This window comes from Schistocerca americana, chromosome X, assembly GCF_021461395.2.
Source record: "Schistocerca americana isolate TAMUIC-IGC-003095 chromosome X, iqSchAmer2.1, whole genome shotgun sequence".
Taxonomy (NCBI): Eukaryota; Metazoa; Arthropoda; class Insecta; order Orthoptera; family Acrididae; genus Schistocerca; species Schistocerca americana.
This window is the reverse complement of record NC_060130.1, coordinates 638,269,278-638,288,388: the sequence shown is the minus strand read 5'-3', so window position 1 is coordinate 638,288,388 and position 19,111 is coordinate 638,269,278. Positions and strand designations below refer to the sequence as shown.

At 37.2% G+C, this 19,111-nt stretch overlaps 1 protein-coding gene across 1 annotated transcript in view; it reads right to left on the bottom strand.

The window, feature by feature from the left end:
* Nucleotides 1-19,111, bottom strand: part of LOC124555224 — a 173,253-nt gene that overhangs the window by 113,887 nt on the left and 40,255 nt on the right. Inside the window, exons 3-7 of the mRNA XM_047129078.1 lie at nt 17,579-17,980; nt 16,822-17,502; nt 16,670-16,743; nt 15,675-15,765; nt 10,106-10,263 (exon numbers count right to left, since the gene is read on the bottom strand). Of these exons, the coding sequence (XP_046985034.1) occupies nt 10,106-10,263; nt 15,675-15,765; nt 16,670-16,743; nt 16,822-17,502; nt 17,579-17,980 (1,406 nt within the window). The remainder of the gene's footprint in view (nt 1-10,105; nt 10,264-15,674; nt 15,766-16,669; nt 16,744-16,821; nt 17,503-17,578; nt 17,981-19,111) is intronic.

Sequence of the window (19,111 nt, the reverse complement as noted above, 5' to 3'; positions counted from 1 at the left end):
ACCTCTTACGACAGGCAGGAATACCGCGGGCCTATTCTAACCCCCGGACCGGCAGGGGGGCACTAGTCATGGCCTGCACCTGGATAGGAGGGGGAAGGATAGATTAGTTGATCATCTTGCAGAAAATGTAAGTGGGGCCACATGCACACAAGACAAAATACCTGTGATTACTGGAGTCAGAGGGACACATTTTTTTTAGTTTAGAGTCAGGTCACAGATAGAGTATTGAAAGAGATTAAAACAGAACACTGTCATAATGTTTGCAGCAGTATCTGAAGAAATAAAATTTGTGTATTTCATCAGAACATTAGAGGATTGAAAAATAAGATAGACGAGCTTCTTGTATGTCTAGAAAATGGGGTAAAATCTGAAGGTATAGATGTTTTGTGTCTCTCTGAACACCGTGTAACCGCAGGGATGGAGAAGTTAAATTTAAGGGATTACAGATTAGCATCTTATTCATGTAGAGTCAACATGGGAAAAGGAGGAGTTGCTACTTACATGAAAACTGAACATAAAGTCAAAAATATTGAAACAAATAGTTTTTTTTTGTATATCAGATCCTTGAAGCAAGTGCTTGTGAGTTGCTACTGCAATATACTTCTACAGTAATTTTAACAATCTACAAATCCCCTCAAGATAACTTTCAGCTATTCATGAAAAATCTAGAGGCATTATTGAGCTACCTGTCAAACAAAAAGAATCAGTTAGTGGTGATTTTAATATAGATTTCTTAAAAGGTACAGATAGGAAAAATGAGCTAGAATCTCTGTTTGGTTGTTTCAATCTACTATCTGCTGTAAATTTTCCAACTCGTGTGTAGCAGGATAGGAGGTCACTTATCAATACCATTTTCATAGACAGTGCTCAGGCAGAAGCAATTAATGTGTACCCAGTTGTTAATGGGCTATCTGATCATGATGCACATTTAATGGAAATAACACATAGCAACTTACAGGCTTCAGGCAGGTTCATACAAGGCAGAGAGGCTTATTGATGCAAACAGGGTACAGAGTTTTAAGAGTAGCCTAGAAGAGGTAGAATGGACTTAAGTATACACAGAAAATGATGCTGATGCCAAATTCATTTTATTCCACCGTAAATTTGTCTCAATATTTGAGAGTTGCTTTCCTGAAACGTTATCCAAAAAAGCCATTACAGAGTCAAGTAAGCCATGTATTACCAAGGGAATTAAGATATCGTGAAAGAGGAAGAGGGAAATATATAGACAGGCCAGAATAAGTCAGGATTCGACGTTACTTGCTTTACTACAAAAGATACTGAAATATTTTAAGGAAAGTGATTAAGAAGTCGAGAAGCTTATGTGTTCTGACAGAAATAAATAATGCAGATAATAAGATTAAAACTATATGGAATATTGTCAAACAGGAGATGGGGCAGCCTGACAGTGCACAGCATACCATAGCAATAAAGCTAAATGACAAAATGAGGGGATAATTCACAAGTTGCAAGTATTTTTAATACTCACTTTTTGAATGTAGCAGCAAAAATTAGGTTAAAGGGTTCAGATGAAGAAGCAAAAAAAGTATGTTAAAAATGTCATTCTCCAGGACTTTGGGCCTTTAGAAATAGCACCAACATCCTCCACTGAAATTAAGGGCATTCTAAATATACTGAAAAACAAGAGCTCATGTGGTGTTGATGGAGTCTCTCACAGAATTTTGAAGTGTTGTTCTAACTTAATAAGTGGGGTCCTTAGCAATATATGTAATGCTTCGCTGGCACAAGGAATTTTTCCAGACAGATTGAAATACGCAATTGTCAAACTTCTTCACAAGAAAGGGGACAACAGTGACTTAAGTAATTACTGACCAATCTCATTGCTGACTTCATTTTCTAAAATATTCGAAAAATCTATGTATTCAAGAGTAGTCTCACATTTAAGTGAAAATAATTTACTCAACAAGTCACAGTTCGGATTCCAGAAGGGTCACTGGACTGAGACTGCTATCTACACATTTACCCGTCAAATAGCACAAGCCCTAACTAACAAATTATCACCAGTTGGTATTTTTTGTGATCTTTCCAAGGCATTTGACTGTGTGGATCATGTCAAACTCTTAGGAAAACTCAGGTTTTATGGAATTGAAGGCTATACACACAGCTGGTTTGAATCATACTTAACGAACAGAAAGCAAAAAGTTGTGCTGAATAACACAATGTTGGGAGGGTGTTAAATTCTAGTGAATGGGGAGTTATCACAAAGGGAGTCCCACGGGGTTCAGTTTTGGGTCCTCTTCTGTTCCTTATTCATGTGAATGACCTCTCACTTAATGTTCAGCAAGCAGAACTAGTACTTTTTGCAGATGACATGAGTGTTATAATAAATCCCATTCCAGAAAAAGCAGCTGAAGATATTGTTAAGGATGTCTTTCAAAGAATTATTAAGTGGTTCTCAGAAAATGGACTCTCCCTTAATTTTGAAAAAAACTCACTATATCCAGTTCTGTACACCGAATAGAGTCATACCGACAACTGATGTAGCATATGGACAGGCCTCAGTTAACAGGGTAGATTTCTCCAATTTCTTGGGTGTTCACATTTATGACAACTTGAACTGGAAATAGCATATTACTGAGTTTCTCAAACAATTAAGTTGAGCTTCTTTCACTCTTCATATAATCGCTAGTCTTGGTAACAAACAGATCAGCCTCCTAACATACTTTGCATATTTCCACTCAATAATGTCTAATGGAAAAGTTTTCTGGGGTAACTCACCATGTAGACAAAGTATTGATTGCACAAAAGAGAGCAGTGAGAATAATTAGTGGTGTTCACCCAAGGACGTCATGTAAGCACCTATTCAAGGAGTTAGGAATTTTAACTGCACCATCAGAGTACATATATCCGCTAATGAAATTCGTTATAAATAATCCATCTCAATTCGCGAAGAACAGCGATGTTCATACATACAACACTAGAGGAAAAAATGACCTTTCCTGTTACTGAAGCTGTCAGTTGCTCAAAAAGGAGTACATTATTCAGCAACAAAAATCTTTGATCATTTGAACAACAACATAAAGTGTCTGGCAGGTAGCAGATCAAGTTTTAAATCTAGCTTAAAATCATTTCTTTTTGGCAACTCGTCCTATCCCATGGACGAGTTTCTGTTTCAAAACTGGTAAAAAAATTGTACCTCTAAATGTAGTTGCATGTGTAGAACTAAAAATTTCAGTAATATTAATATTAGCACTACTCATGTGTGTATAAATATCTTGTAATCTGACTTGTTCTACATCATACCAATAAAATAATCATAAAAATTATCTGTGGAACATGACACAACTAAACTAAACAAACGAGTAAAGTCTGTGATTGGGCAGAGGATGCTGCTTTTATCAAGACTGACTCAGATCGCATTTTGGACAAGCCCTCCACCTCCCCAAACTTGTCCTCTAAATGCTCTACAAAAAACTTTGGCTTCATCAAAACAAAGGAGTCCCCATCAATTCTCGTCCATACGAGGTCCTGGGGTGAATAAAGTTCGCTGCCATCCTTAGCCTGGTGTTCCTCCCATGGTGTGGCCAGGGAAGGGAACGATTTAAGGTCATACTTTCTTGCATTGTACTGAGACTTTGAAGGCTTAGAGACTGCTGGTATTTGATAACCAGTAAATGATGATGGGTTACACTTCATCACGCATCATCCGCCCTGATGCCACCCACACCAACCAGGGGCCCTCCCCATGGGTGCCACCCAGCTGCAGCAACGGCCACCTGGCAGGATGGCCATTTCTGGGAGTCCTGATGCCCCAGGATGATGGGCATCTACTCCTAGGCATATGTGGGGAGTTAACGGTGCAGGCAACAGCAGAGCTGATCCCCGTGTTGTCAGGGGGCTACAACCAACAAGGTACATGGCAGCCCCACTGCAACGAACTGGCTACCGTGCTGGATATTAGTGCAAAGAAGTCCATGGTTATCATCGGCGCAAAAAGCGACACTGCATAGTGCATGGTGAAAAACGCACCCAGGAAGGCGTCCTCGCCCAAGAGATGGAGAATGAGATTGACTGCAGTGCAACAAGGAGAAAGTGGGCTAAAGATGTCAATGCACAATGGGCACAACACACTATGTAAGGCACTCTTCACCAATTGGCTCGCTCTTCGGGAAAATTTTGAAAAATGGAGGTCAAACCCTACAGGGGACCATCACATAATGACCGAAATGTGTGAGACTCCTTTTAGTCGCCTCTTACAACAGGCAGGAATACCTCAGGCCTATTCCAAACCCCAGACCAGCAAGGGGATGCTGGAGAGAAGCTGCTATTTGGTAGACTACAGGAGAAAAGTCTTCATGGAATGAACTCCCAACAATGAGTTCAGAAGTAGGAAGTCAACAAAAGACATTACAAATGAGATGAAAAAGCTTCCAAAAAATGCTGTTGTCATGATGGTAGATGTTTACAGTGCATTTAGTCACTTACGGTACTCAAGGAACTTTGGAAATGAGCATTATACAACTGTTTCGTGGACTACAGAGTTATTCTCTTTTCCTGCAAGCTCTTTGGTTACCACATTTCTGGAGGTAGTATGGACCAAAACAAGGAAAAAATGCCAGTAAATAGGTACTCTAAACTGCATACCTTAGGAGCTATGGGCACTTGTTCAGTAGATGAGATGTGTTTTACAGCAGTGAAGATGAACAAGTGCTTGCAGCTCTTAAGGTATGTATTTTAGAGCTCATATTTACGAAGACTTTTTTTCTTGTTTTGATCCATATTACCACTCTGTACTACCACCTCTGAAAGTTTCCTACCCACCACTCTTAACAACAACAGTACCCATACATGTATTCCACAGTCAGAGATACCAGCATGATTTCTGCTTATAATTTTTTATTGTCACTTCTGGACCAGGGTCTGTTACCTTAAATTGATTCACTGACCTTTCTCCACCAGTCCTGAAAGTGTTCACCACCACCACCACCACCACCACCACCACCACCACCACCACCACCACCACCATCGAATCACCCCATATTATCAAAACAGAGGGAACTCTGTTGTGACCAGGAGAGATGCTTACAAAAAATTTTTAAAGCTGGTCACAGGGATCCATAAATGGTACTAGGGAAGCTGCAGAATAATGACATGCTCACAGGAGTGTGGCATAGGCAGATGATTTGCTGAGTGTTGTGAAGGGGAGTTCCACAAGTAAACTGGAATAAAGATGTGGAACAGCCCTTCAAGAATTACATCAGTTGTGCCAAGGAGTTAAATTGTATATTGTACCTGTAAAGATCAAGGACATGATCATGAAATGAAGCAACAGGTCCATAAAAAAGTCCATACTGAAGAAATAAACAGGAGGTGCAAGTACATAAAAACAGAATTAGTGGCCCAGCTAGTGATTATATTTAAACTACCGATGCAAACATTAATAACTGATCATGGATCATAACTATCTCTACTCCGAATGCTTGAGTGCACGGACTTCTGCTCACAACACTAGCACTGTATTCAACACGGCCAGCACAATGTGTAATACTCCTTCGGTTATTAGGAGCTATTGATATTGTGTCAGTTGAGGTGTTCCAGGTCATACCTGTGATATTTCCTCTCAGTCTCCACATAAGAAAAAAAAAGCTGTAATGTATTGGCTGAAGAAAGAAAAATAATCATGAAATATGGAATTTAATAGAAACAGGAGCCACAAGCAATGAGCAAATTCTGAATCAGAACCAGACATTATGGGATGATACCTAGACTCCACATAAAAGAGAATGGGTATGAGACACCTGGATCCCACAAGAGACCTGACACAGTTCTTGACAGGTCATGGGCCTTACAACACCTACTGGCACAGAACTGGGCATAGACAAACCTCCAAATGTGCCTGTGGCGAGGAAGGCACACCAAAACATACTCTCTGTTGTGTGCCAAAACTGTTGATATAGATTGGCAGCAGCTGAATTAGCACTGAAGAACTTATGTTATTCCCCTGCCCCATCCACTTAACTACAGGTGGTAAGTGACGAAAGGTCAACAAGTAATGCAATAAAGACAGTTGACGTCAACATCTGAAACAGGCAAATAGCAAACAACCCACCATGAGTATATGTAACTGCACTACCACAGTGGAAGAGGAACTGGGGGCCAGTACCTCACCACCCATGAAATTCTAAATCGCGATGACATGCACCAGCATATGGCTGCACTCCTCACCAATAACAAAGATGATCCCTCTAAGCAGGGGAATCATCCCCTGCAATCAGGGACCCAGCAGACAATGGAAGAGGCAGCTTCCACACCCTCTGCTGGGACCAAGGAACCAGCAGGGTGTGCTCACATGACAAGGTAGGTGGGGGGTGGGAGAGGGGGCAGTTTATGGTATGTCTTGTGAAATGTGGCAGACAAGAACTGGTGTTATTACTGTTTATAATCTATTTAAATTAGTTACAGTTGTTACCAGTGACAGATTGAAGATAAACAGGTTGTAGGCCAACAGTAATGACAGGTGTACTCATGTATGGTAGTCTCTGTCATTTCATTCAGAGTAGAAGCAAGCAAATACTGGAGTGTCAACTGTGCCCTGCATCTTGCACAAAACAAGGTGATCTGTTTGCAACTCCAAGCACAACTGAAGTTGCAAGATTCTGGTCAACAGTACTGTAGCTTGACAATTATTTAATTTGCTTTTAAATACATTTTAATGTATTTGTTTCTGTCTCGACTAAACAAAAAAAAAAAAAAAAAAAAAAAAGTAGAAACTGATATGGCGATGGGAAGTAGTATTGTGTTAGCTGTAATAGTGCATTTCTTATCAGTTGGCATTGTACTGGAAATAAACCTGACTTTATGATGATGATGATGATGATGATGATGATGATGATGACGACGACGACTATGAAACAACAAGAAAAATATCCACTATCCCAGGTCCCAGTAAATACACTAAACTTTCCTGGTCACTGGATTCTGGGGGACCAGGAACATAATGAGAAGGAGAAGAATTGGAGCTTCTCAAAACCTCTTCACAAATGCTATATAGGCATGCTCAATACGAACAACAATACAATCAAATTCCAACAGCTTATGGATGTTCTGAAAAATTTTCACACCAAAATCCTCGCAAATACAAGAGATGCGTTTCACAGATGAAAACCAATTCAATACAGAAAACTACAGGATATATATACAAAAACCTGCTGTCAGATGAGGAACACTGGCAATTTTTGGCACAGGATTTGCAGTTCACAAATCAATCATAGACAACATCCTAGATTTCAATTCAGTGTCAGAAAGAATCTCTACAGTAACCTTCAAATCAGGAAACAAAAGATATGCGATCACCAACACACATGCACCAATAAATGATCACAACAGAAAGAAACCACAAGAAGTCTGACTTTTGGAAAGACATGGAAGAAATAACAAAATACCAGAAAGACATGTTAAAATTGTATTACCAGACTCCAATGCACAACTAGGCAAGGGCCATACACAGCACACAAATGCACCAACAAGAGTGGGGAACATCTCATACATTACTGTCAAAATTTTAGCTTAAAAATTACATAAACATTATTTCAAAAACCAAAATGCCCAAAAACGTATGGGGAGAATTTCGAACAGATCACATAGCCACCACAAGCAAAAATAAAAGGCAAATTCTGAATATGAGACCATGCAAAGGATACTTCCAAGTCTGACCATCACTTGTTACAAGTGAAAACTAGACCAACCCCGAGAAAAACACAGGAAAAAATTATAAGGCTGAACTGAGAATACTTGAAGATAAAGACAAAATTATTGAAGAAATTAATTAAAGTTAAACAGAAAATTGAACAGACCTCATGAAGTCCACCTCCTAGGAAACAAAAACACAGATGGTGAAACACAATTTGTGATCAGGCCACTGAACATAGAATCGAGGCCTGGAAGAAGTTTAGCAGAAACAGAGAAAAAGAGATATGGCAAGATTCCCACGAAGTCCAGAAACAATCCGTGAAAGGTATTAGAAGAGGGAAAAGGACATACGACAAAAAGAGACTAAATGAAATTGAGGAAGAATTCAAGTGGAACAACCCAAGAAATTTCTACAGAATTTTCAGGGAAAATATAAAGGATTATCAGCCTCCAAATATTTGCTTCAAAAGAACAGATGAATCTCTGGAAACAAATACTAAAGAATACTGCAACAGTCTTAAAAATTATTTTGATAAATTCCTCAATTGCGAGAAGCCTAAAGAAAAATTACTCTTCACGAAAACAGTACCAAACCCAAATTCAAGGTCACATTCAATAATAGAGGTAGAAGAGATTATATAAACAGAGCCCCAGGAGAAGACAGTACTATTTCTGAGTTCTGGAAACTCTGAGACCAACCCATCACGAAGAAAATATATGGAATACAGAGAAAATTCCACAGGAATGTGTGTTGATTCGCCACTCCACAAAAATGGTCGCAAGACAGACCCTAATAACTACAGATGTGTCTGATCAGTCACCTACAAAATTCTCTTCAAGGCATTACTCAATAGACTAGAACCACAAGTTAATACAAAGATAGGTGAATACCAAGCAGGCTTCAGGTAAAGAAGATACTGTATCAAACAAATTTGGAATCTGAATGCGCCTGAAGATCAGGCAGATGAACAAGACTGTAGTCATATTCGTGGACTTTAAGAAGGCCTACGACTCCATAGATAGGCATATTCTCTTTGGCACATTAGAAGAATATGGAATAGACATGAAAACTGGGACACTTGCATAACATACACTTGTGAACACCATATCCAAAATAAAATTTATGGGAGAAATCTTAGACCCATTTGAGACACATACATGGGTCAGACAAGGAGATGGTCTCTCACCACTTTTATTCAACACTGTCTTGGACAAAATTATCAAACAATGGGAAGAAAAAGTGAAAGAAGTTCAGTTAGGAAGAATGTGTGCAAACAAGACGATCATACAATGCCTGACGTTTGCAGATGATCTTGCAATACTCAGCAACAATAGACAAGAAGCACTGGAATACTAACATGAAGTGTCTGTGAAAACATGTCTACAGATATTGTATAAGAAGACACAATACAAAGAATGAAAGAACAACAACAACAACAACCACCAAGACCTGTACACAAAACACAGAAATGTTAAAAATTCAAAAATCTTGGGGAATATACACAAATAGAAGGATCAAACAAGGTACCCAACATGCAAAGAACAGAAAAACTTCAGGAAGCATAAAAACTGACATGGACACATGACAATAAAAGAAATATTTCAAGACAGGCTAAATTCGGCCACTACAGTTCAGCTTTACTACCAAAAGCACTCCACGCATCAGAAACGAGCTCAATAGGAGCATCAGGCATTACATAGACAGAAAAAACAGAATGTAAAATTCTCAGAAAAAATTTTTGAGCAATACACAGATTGTATATGGATGAAGAGACTATGAAAAGAATTATATGAACACACATACAGGCTCACCAGCCTTATCAAAAAATGCTGACTAACATTCTACGGACACATACGGAGAATGAGAAACAGACTCACAAAGGGGATTTTTGGTATAGTAAATAGTTCGATCAAAAAAAACCAATTGGTTTAAAAAAATAGAAGAAGACCTAAAACAAGCACAGATCAGTATAAAATGATAAATGCAAGAGACAAATTCAGAAACAAAATTATGAACACGAAATTTGAAGTAAAAGAAAGGAAGGGAACAGACCAAATATGGACAGAGCAAAGAAAACAGGAACATAGCCAAAGAATGAAGATGTTTGGGAAGAGAAAAAGAAGAAGGAAACTATAAAAAATGAATAATCATGTAACTTTCAAGTTAATCACTGTCCTGGAGGCAAAAATGAATAATAATAATAATAATAATAATAATAATAATAATAATAGAGTAATAATGAATATAGCTTGTATTTAAATTATCGGTACAAGTCTGCCATATAATAAATAAACAAACAAATAAAATAAATAACTTCAACTGTAAGCACACCTCAGCAATAAGTAAGCAAATTCTGGCAGACATATTACAATGATTTTTCACTTTTTACATAACTACCAGTCTAACACTGTTTAGTCAGGCATAACACATTTTAATGACCCAACATTTTCTTACCTTTGAATCATCTGCTTTCAATCTCAAACATCCTGGAACATCTAAACATTCTTTTTGTTCCTGTCCTGCATTATCATGTTCGTAGAACGTTACATCTTCATAATTATGCTGCTCCTCCCATGGAGGTTCTATATCATTAATTGAACCTGTGTTTGGTTCTGGAAAAAAGAGAGACCACAACAGATTTTATATAAATACTATTTGAGACTTGAGGGTAGTTGTTTCTACACTCACTAATACATGAAAAGCTGCATTTTGCAATCCAGATCCAAAACATTTCACAAAATTATTTAGCTGGCACCAGGGAAGGACACAAAGACTATGGCAGGAAGATCTTCTGATACACCTATGTAAATTTCAACTGTGTGAAAATCTGCACAGTGAAAACTTATGCTCCTCAAAATAAAATAGTGGTGTGACAAAGAGAACACATCAAAATTTAGATGGATTTCAGTTAGTGAAAAAAAAAAATTCACCTTGATCTGGAACACTACTTCCATGATGAAAGGTGATTAAGCATGCAGTTGATCACTTAGTATGGGGACATCCATCTTGAACTAATAACCAGATGAATGGAGAGAATAATCATGCAACATTTTTATGCATCTATTGCACTCTGCTTCCAGCAGAAGACTTGTTTTGTTAATGCTCCACAACTTTTGTTGTTTTTATTGGGATTAATGGAATCCATGGTGTTCAGCTTGTTAAATCAACTAAGCACAAAATCCACGCATTTCAGACATTATTTATAAACTGACAAAGTTTTTTGCTTCTTGTACAACCAGGACAATGTGTCTCAAATTCATTTTTAAATTCTAGATACTAATATTTCACATAAAAAATGAATGTTCTGTTTGTCATTTTTCACCACTCACTCAAAATTCATGCGATGTCAGTTATAAATCACTTTCATACTTTCTACAAATTTTGGTAGATGCAATGGATATCTATGTAGTGAAAGGTATAGTTTTGAGAATTATTGACAATTTCTGAGTCTTGCGCAGCAATGACTTGGTCGGAAAATTGTTTCCCTTTATTTGCTGTATAGGGACTTACCTGATTTGTGTAATACTTCCACTTTTACTGCTCCTTGAGAGGTGTGTTCCAAGAAGTACATTAAAGATTATGATTGTGTCATAAAAACATGTCAAACAGTTGTCATAGCATTATATTATGTTCTATACATATTACAACTATCAAATCACGTTTCATTTAGTTTTCCCCTTCATCAGCATGTGTATTGAATGTATTTGCTGAAAATATGATATTTTAGAGAATACTATACCAGTCTGTTAGTGAGCATAGCTTCAATAGAAATTAAAGAGACAAATTTTTGATTGTCTTCAGTGAATTACTAAATTTTATTCAATCTAATGTGCACCATACTCTGCAACTGGTGGCAACCTGTTCCCAAAGTGACTGCCAAACAGATTCTTAGTCACTTAAAACGAGGCATCCAAGCACACTCATTGAAGGGGCAAGGTGATCCTACCTAATACCACTCCTGGGTGTTTTTACACCAATTCTTATAGAAAACTTTTGAAGCTTGTGGTGTAACAGATCTTGAAATTTAAATTTATTTTTTTGCTAATCGGAACAATATCGCAAGAGCCACAAAGCAGTCCCAATTCAAACACTGCATTCTGGTACAGGATTAGTTGATAGTTGTCAAGCTATAGGAAGGTGTTGCAAATTTGTACATTATATGACAATGAAGAACTCTCCCATACAAACAAGTTTGACGTGCAGTCTCCCACTGAAACCGAGTTAGTGTGACCCTTGTAGAAAAGCCTACTATGTCCAATATTGGGGAAAGAAAATACAGGAGAGTAGGTGCTTTCTTTACTATCAACAGTTCTAACGTAAAGTTAATGCCTATATCCCTTAGGGAAATGGCAATATTAGGTAGGAAGGATAACCTTGTCCATTCAATGTGTATGCTTGGACGCCTCATTTTAAGTGACTAAGAATCTGTTTGGAAGCCACTGAGGGAACAGGTTGCCACCAGTGGCAGAGTATGGTGCACATTAGATTGAACGGTAGGCATCATATGAATGACAAGTTTGCACTTTGATCATTTCGGAAGAGAAGATTACCCTTGTTAATGCAGTTTCAACAATGCTAACAATCTGTACCACTGTCACGAAGTGATTTTGGCCCCCCTAGTTATGAGTCAAATGGAAGGATTCAACAAGAGACTTTTTAAGTATTGTGACAAACTAGACTGTTACATCCTAGGCTGTAGGATCCCCTTGAATGTGTCACAAGCAGTTACCCTAGTACTTGCCTGTTTGTAGGCTGCACGCAAGGTCATTTTTCCTTTTTTAGGGTTTCACACCTCAGTCAGTAAAAACGTAATCCTCAAAAGATCTCTGTTGTCCAGCTGTGTCAGTCTGACTGTTAAGAGCCCTTTTTCTCAGAAACAGGTAGAGGTATAGAGTTGAAATTTATGTCAAATACTAAGGACTGTTGTCCCTGGCATTGTAAATAATTTAAACTTCTAAGCCAATCTGATAAAAGGCCATATATGTCACATATTTTGATACAAATTTACTCATCAAAACCTATAGATTAAAAATATACATAAATGTTGGGCTTGGCGGTCTAGCCTTAGAGCATGTGAAATCAAGAGGTCACGAGATCGAATCTCTGTCAGACAGCAGATTTTTTCAGTCTTTGTTTTAACTCAGCCTTCACCTCTAAATGCTCTGAGGAGTCGCCAGAAAAGACACTCATCAATGGCGTAAGATAAATACATCTACTGTGCTCCAGCCACCTCCTCAAAGATTTATGTTCACAAGAAACCATTGTGAAATACGTGGTTAGACCTCACTGCTACACAGGCTAAAAAATGACATCAAGTTTCAGGGTATTTTCATCAAAGTCTGGTGCACGATTATACTCGGCATTTTATTACTGGTGATCTTCAAAAATTTTTAACTCATTATTTTGAGCTTTATGAAATGTCTTTATATGTCTGTATGTAATGTCATTCATTATAGAATGTTCTTCATTAATAAAAAAAATACTTTTTTTGAACATAAATTTTTAAAAGATCATTAAGTTAGGGGGTTAATACAGCTGTGATAAAAATAACTTTATTGTTATTATTATTACAGTATTATTTAAGTATTAGTGCAATATCCAAAGAGTTGCTACCCACAGATGAGACCCTCAGAATTCTAGTTATCAATTGTTGAAGCACCCACATTAAAGACACAGGGTTTGATGCACTCTTAAAAAGCATTTTAGCTCACATAATACCAGTTACAGAAAAATGGCTACAATTCTACACAGATAGCAGTGTGATTTCAGGGGTACGTCTAATTGTATATTGAAAGGATACACTACTGGATAATGGAGGTGGCATATCTGTTGCAATCAAGAAGATCAAATCCACTGAAATTTAAACTAAAGCTGTATGTATGAACAAGTTCAGTATCAAGCGAGGGTTAAAAATTGTAACTGCACCCCTATATGATACCAAATAAAATGATAAATTAAATGAATAGTAGTAAGGTGGATTAGAAAATTTGAAAAAGGAAAGCAATAGGTTGGAGTTAGACATAATGGAGATTAGTGAAGTCCAGTGGTAGGTAGAACAGAACTGCATGTGAGTGCAAGGTTATAAATACAAAATAAAATTGGGGTAATGCAGGAGTTGGTCTACTAATGAAGAAATAAATAGGAATGTGAATAAGCTACTATGAACAACATAGTGAACATATTACTGTGGCCACGATAAGCTACTATGAACAACATAGTGAACATATTATTGTGGCCACGATAGACATTAAGCCAATACGCTCCACACTAGTACAAGTTTATACTTCAACTAGCTCCACAGATGAAGACATTGAAAAAATGAATGATGATTGATGAGGTAAAAGAAATTATTCAGATAGTTAAGGGAGAAAAAAATTTATTTTTGATGGGAGACAGGTTCAACAGTAGGAAAAGGACAAGAAGGAAAAAAATATGAAAAAAAGGGCCATGGAAAGGAATGAAAGAGGAAACCGCCTGTTACAATTTTGCACAAAGTGTAATTTAGTCATCACTAATACTCGCTTTAAGAGTCATGAAAGAGGCTTATAGACATGGAAGAGACCTGGAGACAGTAGAAGACTTCAGGATGATTATATAATGGTAAGACAGGTGTTTCACAAGCAGATTTCAAACTGTAAGACATTTCCAGGGGTAGATCTGGAGTCTGACCATAATTTATGGTTATGAACTATAAACTGGAAAAAAATGCCAAATTGTAGGCAATAAAGGAGTTGAGACCTCGGTAAGTTGAAAGAACCAAAGGTGGTTGTAGATTTGAAACGGAGCATTAAACAAAGATTCACTGCAACAAGGGACAGAAATACAGAAGAAGACAACAAATAGGTAGCTTTGAAAAATGAAATAGTTAAGGCAGCAGAGAATCAAATAGGTGAAAAGAGCAAATCCTCAGATTTTACAGGAGATATTTCATTTAATTAATGAAAGGACATGACATAAAAATGCAGCAAATGAAGCAGAGCAAAAGGAATACAGACGTCCAAAAAATGAGACCGACAAAAGTGCAAAATGGCTAAATAGGAATGGCTGGAGGACAAATCCAAGGTTGTAGAAGCACGTATAAGTAAGGGACAGATAGATACCACCGAGAGGAGAATTAAAGAGGCCTTTGGAAAAAAAGAGAAGTAACTGTATCAATATCATGAGCTCTTATGGATAACCAGAACTACGCAAACGAGGGAAAGCTGAAAAGTGGCAGGAGTATACAGAGGAGCTATGCAAAGGAGATGAACTCTAAGGCAATATTACTGAGAGGTAAGAACTAGATGAAGATAGAGATAGGATATATGATACTGCAAGACGGAATTTGACAGAATACTGAAAGACCTAAGTGGAAACAAGTCCCCTGAATTGGATGACATTTCGTCAGAATTATTGAGATTCTTGGGAGAGCCAGCTGCAATAAATTTATCCCATCTGGTGTGCATGACATATGAAACAATACTATCCCGTCTAATAACTTATGTTACGGTTGGGTATAAGATGCCATCCAGCTTTACAGTTGTATCAAACAAATGTCTAAGAGAACCTGTGCTCTGAAGAACTAATGTCAACTATATATTTTATTTAGACTATACAATTGTTATTTCTACAGTTTTACTGTTTTCAAGTTCATCACGCCAGCAGATTATATAGCTATTTGTAATCTAAACTACATTTTGTGTTCTGTAGGGGTTAATGTCTTATTAGGTTATACACAACAGTACAACACTGTTTTACTTTAATTTGCCCGCTCTGTGTGTTTTAAGTTTATACAGGAACACTTACATGAGATTACCCTCAAAACTAGTGGCAAACAAAGAAAAACTAAGTGTAGCTGTGGAACTTGCTTCCAGGAGCAAAACTGATAATTAAGTACTATTTGAAAAAATATCAGACACATTAAAGTCATTTCATACTAAGTTGCTTAATTGCGACATCATTCAGTTACATGGGAGGGGAAAGAGGGGGGAAGGGGCTTTTTGTGCTGCTTTATTTCATCCATTCTTATATGAATAAGTCTTACCATTAGTTGATGAAGTGCCTTCTGCAGCTTTTTCACATACATATGATAGGGATCGTGCATCCAGGAAAACTGACTTATTATCAGCTTCAGTCTATAAAAAAAAATTACAAAAATTCTCTTAGCAGCCTTCATAACGAAACAATACAACATAAATACAGAGAAGATTGTACACTTTAAAAGTAACATTGCACTAAAAGCAAGTGCATGAAGAAAGACTCAACTGGATTGGTATTCAGCAAGCAAGTATCATAAGAATGCTCCCAAATATTCAGGTGTTTGCACTTAGAATTTAAATTATGTAGTATGTGGCTTCTTCCCATTATAGCTACATTTTACTAAAAGTTTCAAACACAATTCAGGGCTAGCATAAATTAAAATGTATCTAACAATATTCTTATCTCTTTCATTAGAAAAAGAATGTACACAATTGTACTGTAGGCAATGAAAATACACTGGTGCCCTACCTCTGAAAGTTAATGACAGTAACTTTCTAGGCTCCCATCTATTTTAATTTTTTAGAATACTTTAGTCATAAATTGATAAGTGCCCACTATTTCTGTATTATTGTACTTCATTACAGCAGCATAAAATCGAAATTACTGACTCATTCCAATAAAATTATATTAAAGAAAGGTAATTGTCACTCTGATAGTTGGTTTGACTACCATGGTGCTTTACTAGGCATGGAGGCAGTATGCCATTGCCTTCCTCTTACCTTTGAATTGACATAGCTAGTTATAAAGAGACATAAAGCTTAACGTGAACTCCAAACTATGGCACAACATTGTCACATCATAATGGTCACTGCCATAGGGGAAAAAGATAATAAGTGACAGAACTTGCCCACTAAGCCACTGATTAAGTTCAGTTACCTCGAATGCCATAACATACTATGAATACTTTTTATTGTAAACACTTGGTGTAAAAAGTTTCAGCAACAAGGAAATTTTAAAGATAAAAATCATCCAAAGTTATCAAAGTAAAGGGATACATACCTTTACTTCAAATCCATCTTCTCCAAGACTGTGTCCCAGGCGCTCAGTTTGCACGCCACGTGTAGTTGCAGTTCCTTGTATGCAGGAGAATTATATTAACGTTAATCTGACAAAGAATGGAAAAATAAAAGAATATAGTTATTATAACTTACCACATTTCCCAATGAGGAATCCCTTTAATTTCCATGTACTTGGCGTTTTCCAACTTATTTTTGCATCTAGACTGTTTATATCTGCATACAGATCATCAAATGACCTTGAAATCCTGGAACTGCCACTCTTGCGACTATTTTGAAATCCTGTATTAAGGATATCACCAGATGACGTACCGCTCCTCAGCCATGGTGAATTACTTTGAATCTCCATCACACTTCTTTGCATAACTCCACTGTCTGGACTCTGTACTAACTTTTGCACACTTGAAAAAGAGTATGAGCGACGGTGTCCAACTAGTTCTGTTTTAGGTTCAGAGCACCTCAAATCTGTTACACTGCCACTTTTAAAAAGTTCCCTCGAGTCATTTAAGGCTTTCTGAATACATTTTTTCACGCGTTCAGCAATGACTGCTTTGACTTTTATATCTGATGTACTATATCTTCTACTTCTGAGAGGAGCACCAACACTTATTTCACTATGCACTACGACATCATTTGTTTTCTGACTGCTGGAACCAGAACTTTCATCGTGTTCATTGAGGCTGTTGTGCTTGAAATCAGTAAAGCTGGTTTTGTTTTCTTCTACACACTGTACAGTCTCATTGACAGCTCGAGCAAAAACAGGACTTGGTAAATCGAGCAGTTTTGCAGTATTTACTACTTTTTCTTCTCTTGTTCCTGAAAGAAAATTATTGTGTGAATGATGTGAGATTGTACAAGGACTGATCTGTTCACTTCAAAATTTAGCTCTTACCTGTTAACAATCCTCCAGATCTATCAAACTTATAGATGTCATCACTTACATTCAAATAATTCTTAACTGACTGCATATTGGTGATGTCTAGCTGAGATGAAAGCACACTAATATTCTCACACTTTGATGGAGTTATCTTAGAATAGATGTCTTCCATATTCTTTGTTACTGGTTGGATGTTCCCAGAGGCTTTTTCAAACACCATCTCAAAAGGGTCATCCTTGCTGCTTAAGTTCTTATTTGTTAAGTCCATTAATTGGTCAAATGGATTTGCACCATAGTCACAAATCCCAAATGACATGAGAGGAGCAGGTAGCAAAGGTTTCATGGAAATACTTCCTGGTGCTCTTCCTGAATCTGAATAAGTAGTATTAAAATCAATCAATTCATTTTGATCTTCTCCTACGGAAAAAAGAAAAAAATAAGTGAACAAAAACATTTACACACACACACACACACACACACACACACACAATTTTTTACAATTTTACACACACTGTGTTCTTAGCCTGAGGACCATGTGATACAGACCAGCTGCCACATCATCCTCAGCATAAAGTGTCATTTGGATGTGATATTCAGAGTAGAGGGGTCAACACAAGTAGCTCCTTAACTGGCATCACAAAGCTGAATGTATCCCATTTCCTCTGATAGTACCAGGAACTGACTCCAGGTTCTCTGCATGACAGTCAGACAGCATTGACCACTCAGCTATGGAGGTGGATAGAAACAAAAATTCTATACCTAAATTAGCCGCATGGAATAGATTTGCTTATTCACAAATCTATGACCCCTACCAGAAAGAACTAGAGTTGCCCCTTCATTTTTTCTAAATTTTTGGACTTTTTCACAATTTAATATAAATATTTCTTGAAGCAGCATACATTTTTAATCACCTGTGCTTAGTATATTTACGTTATGCAAGGTTTCATACACAAGTACCACGTAATGGCAATGTCAGTTCCAAATACAACTGTATGCCCCTTCTACTCCAAACTGCCTCTGTAGTCCCTATTAAAGTCTGAAATATGCAATGAGACAAAGATACACTACAATCAAAACAACTAAATACTATAAAAATTATGGTAATCACATTTACTTGGTAACTGCATTAGTTTAGACAGTGAAACAGAAAATGCAAATCACAGTGAATGCAGTACAGACCACATTTCTGACATTAACTGTATAAAAATGTTCCCCATTGGCATAGCTAATAGAATAATGTGCTATAATGCAGAAAATAAAAAAGGGAGTACAGGACAGATGGTATTTCCAGAAACTACTAACCACATTATCACTTGGCAATACTCTGCACCATTCACTCTGTTGAATCACAGCTGTATTATTTAATCTCACCTGAAAATTTTCTTTCTTGTGATATATGTGTATCGGGGGGAGGGGGACTGATCATGTTTCATTCATACCAGCATGCTGCCCTGACTATGAGGAAACCAGAAAGACATCTTTTACACCCCACAGAACTGAAGTGGAATTTTAAAAATTGCTGAAAGACTGCTATTACAACTATTTCAT